This window comes from Condylura cristata, unplaced genomic scaffold (assembly GCF_000260355.1).
Source record: "Condylura cristata isolate star-nosed mole 26May11 unplaced genomic scaffold, ConCri1.0 scaffold00008, whole genome shotgun sequence".
NCBI lineage: Eukaryota > Metazoa > Chordata > Mammalia > Eulipotyphla > Talpidae > Condylura > Condylura cristata.
In genome coordinates, this window is record NW_004567109.1 from 13,750,490 (window position 1) to 13,752,774 (window position 2,285).

General features: G+C 35.0%; 1 protein-coding gene across 1 annotated transcript in view; it reads left to right on the forward strand.

Moving 5' to 3' along the window:
• GMEB1 (glucocorticoid modulatory element binding protein 1) overlaps positions 1-2,285 on the forward strand; it is a 22,592-nt gene that overhangs the window by 10,963 nt on the left and 9,344 nt on the right. Inside the window, exon 6 of the mRNA XM_004678695.2 lies at positions 461-618. Coding sequence (XP_004678752.1) covers positions 461-618 — 158 coding nt within the window. The remainder of the gene's footprint in view (positions 1-460; positions 619-2,285) is intronic.

Here is a 2,285-nt window from a genome sequence, read left to right on the forward strand (position 1 = left end):
TTGGTTTCAGCGAGATTCTGTGGGGAATCTAGTGGGAGTTTATATAATCAACTTTGCTCAGATTTCTAGAGTTGTCAATCTTTTTTTTTTTTTCCTTATGGGAAAAATTGCTGATGTTTAATTAATTTATTTTTAAAAATTTATTTTCTTTATTTATGCATACGAGAGCTGGGGTGTAGGCCGGCTCTTTTGTCAGGGATATATACCTAGAACTCAGTGGGAACTGAAAAATGTTCACAACGAGTAGACTAAGGGTGAAAGAGGAATGTTTTTAAAATGGGTAGGACAAATAAAAATTTTATAGCCCAATTAGACTATTTGCAACTTAATGATTTTTAATGCTATTGGGTTTCAACAGTCTACAGAATAGACTAAGCAATTTTTTTCTCTATTCCTGAGGCCTAGTTTTTTCTAGATGGAATGCAGGCTAAACTGCTACTTCTTGTCTCCCTTTTCATAGAAAAATGATGGACTCTGGACAGATTGATTTCTACCAGCATGACAAGGTTTGCTCTAATACCTGCAGAAGCACCAAATTTGATCTTCTGATCAGCAGTGCAAGAGCACCAGTGCCAGGACAGCAGACAAGTGTGGTGCAGACACCCACTTCGGCTGATGGTAGGGGGTAGGAAACCACCTGACAACCCACTGTGTTTTTCAGCAGCACTTTCCCCCTCATTTTTATTTGTGTTTCTTAATTTCAATGGCCGTGAGCATTTGTGTTCTGTAAGGTATGGTAATCTTGGATGGGGTTCCATACTTCAGAAAGTGTTTTCTCCCAAATGATTCCTGTTGACCAAACTGCCTTCCTTGTTTCTTTTTTTAAATGCACGGTAAATATTAGAAGATAGCTTAGTAGTTATAGTGCTCATACAGAGTCTCATGTTCATGCCACTTGGAATCTCTAGGCTTTGAAAATCATGTCTTTCCTTGCCATCATTTTGCCACAAAATAAACCGGTATTTGTAATATCCTTCATCGCTTCTTTGCTGGTTGATTTGCTATTGTAGTTTTTTCCCATATGGTAAAGATTAGTTAAAGATTAACATTAGTTGGGTCCTTGAGTTGATAGAAAATTTTAAAATGCGCTCAAGAGTTAAAACTTTTGGGCTTCCCTGGTAGCCTTGGGGATAAAAGTCTCAGCATTACCACTGTGTTGGTAAGTCATAGTGACCTGAGTTCAGTCTCCAGTCAGGAAGCTGACCCACATGGCGCAGCAGACCTCTCCTGTCTCACCCGCTGCTCCCCTCAGCAGTGTAGTAGATCTGCCTGTTCTGCTTCCCACTATGTCTTTGTTGAATCCTCTCATCCCCGCCCTCCACCTCTGGCCTGTACCCCAGTTCTTATGTGGATAAATAAATAAATCTTAAAAAAATAAATAAAACTTCTATAGAATATGTATTAAGAGTCTTAAAAACATCTTACCCTCTGTTTTTCTTTTAAGAAACCTGCCTTAAGAAAAGTCTTTAGTGCCTGTAGAGATCAAGTAACTGTTCCTGGCAACATTATTTATTATATTTTAAATTACTGTCTACTTTAATATACAATCAAGGGCTATCTATAAAGTAAATTATTACCTTTCTAAATATTCCTGACTATATACTATGGGGTATTAAGCAGTCATTAAAATATTTCCAAAGAGTTTTTACCTGGAAAAATGCTTGCAATGAAACGTAAAGAAAGAAAAAAATAAATAAAATTGAGTACTGTGATTTTAGCTATGTTAAAAACACATGTATGTTAGTATAATTTAGTAGAAGAAAATATGTTGACACTATCTCTATGTAGTGGATTTTTTTTACAGGGTGGTTTTCTGTATTTTCCATAGAAAGGTTAAATTTTTTCTTCACATATTATTTATAGTCAAGAGACACAAAATTAAAAAAAATCGTTCCAGATGATTTGTTTGCAGAAATCAGTAGTTGAAATTGGAAATATATTTAACTTTCATTTTTTGTTGTTCTTGGCCTGTTTTACTTGCCCAGGAAAAACAAACACATGCCAACTTCCCCCAAATATGGAAAGGAATCAGAGTATCTAAAAGATCTTTACTGAAAGCCAAGTAACATTATAACATAGACTTTACTGTAATTACAGTACTCCTTGGTTTGCTCATGGACTATAATAAGTGTCTGTGGATCTCATTATAAGGCTATTTTCTAGTGGGAGTTTATATAAATCAACTTTGCTCAGAATTTATAGAGTTGTCAATCATTTTTTTCCTTGAGGGAAAAATTGCTGATGTTTAATTAATTTATTTGTAAAGATTTATTTTCTTTATTTAT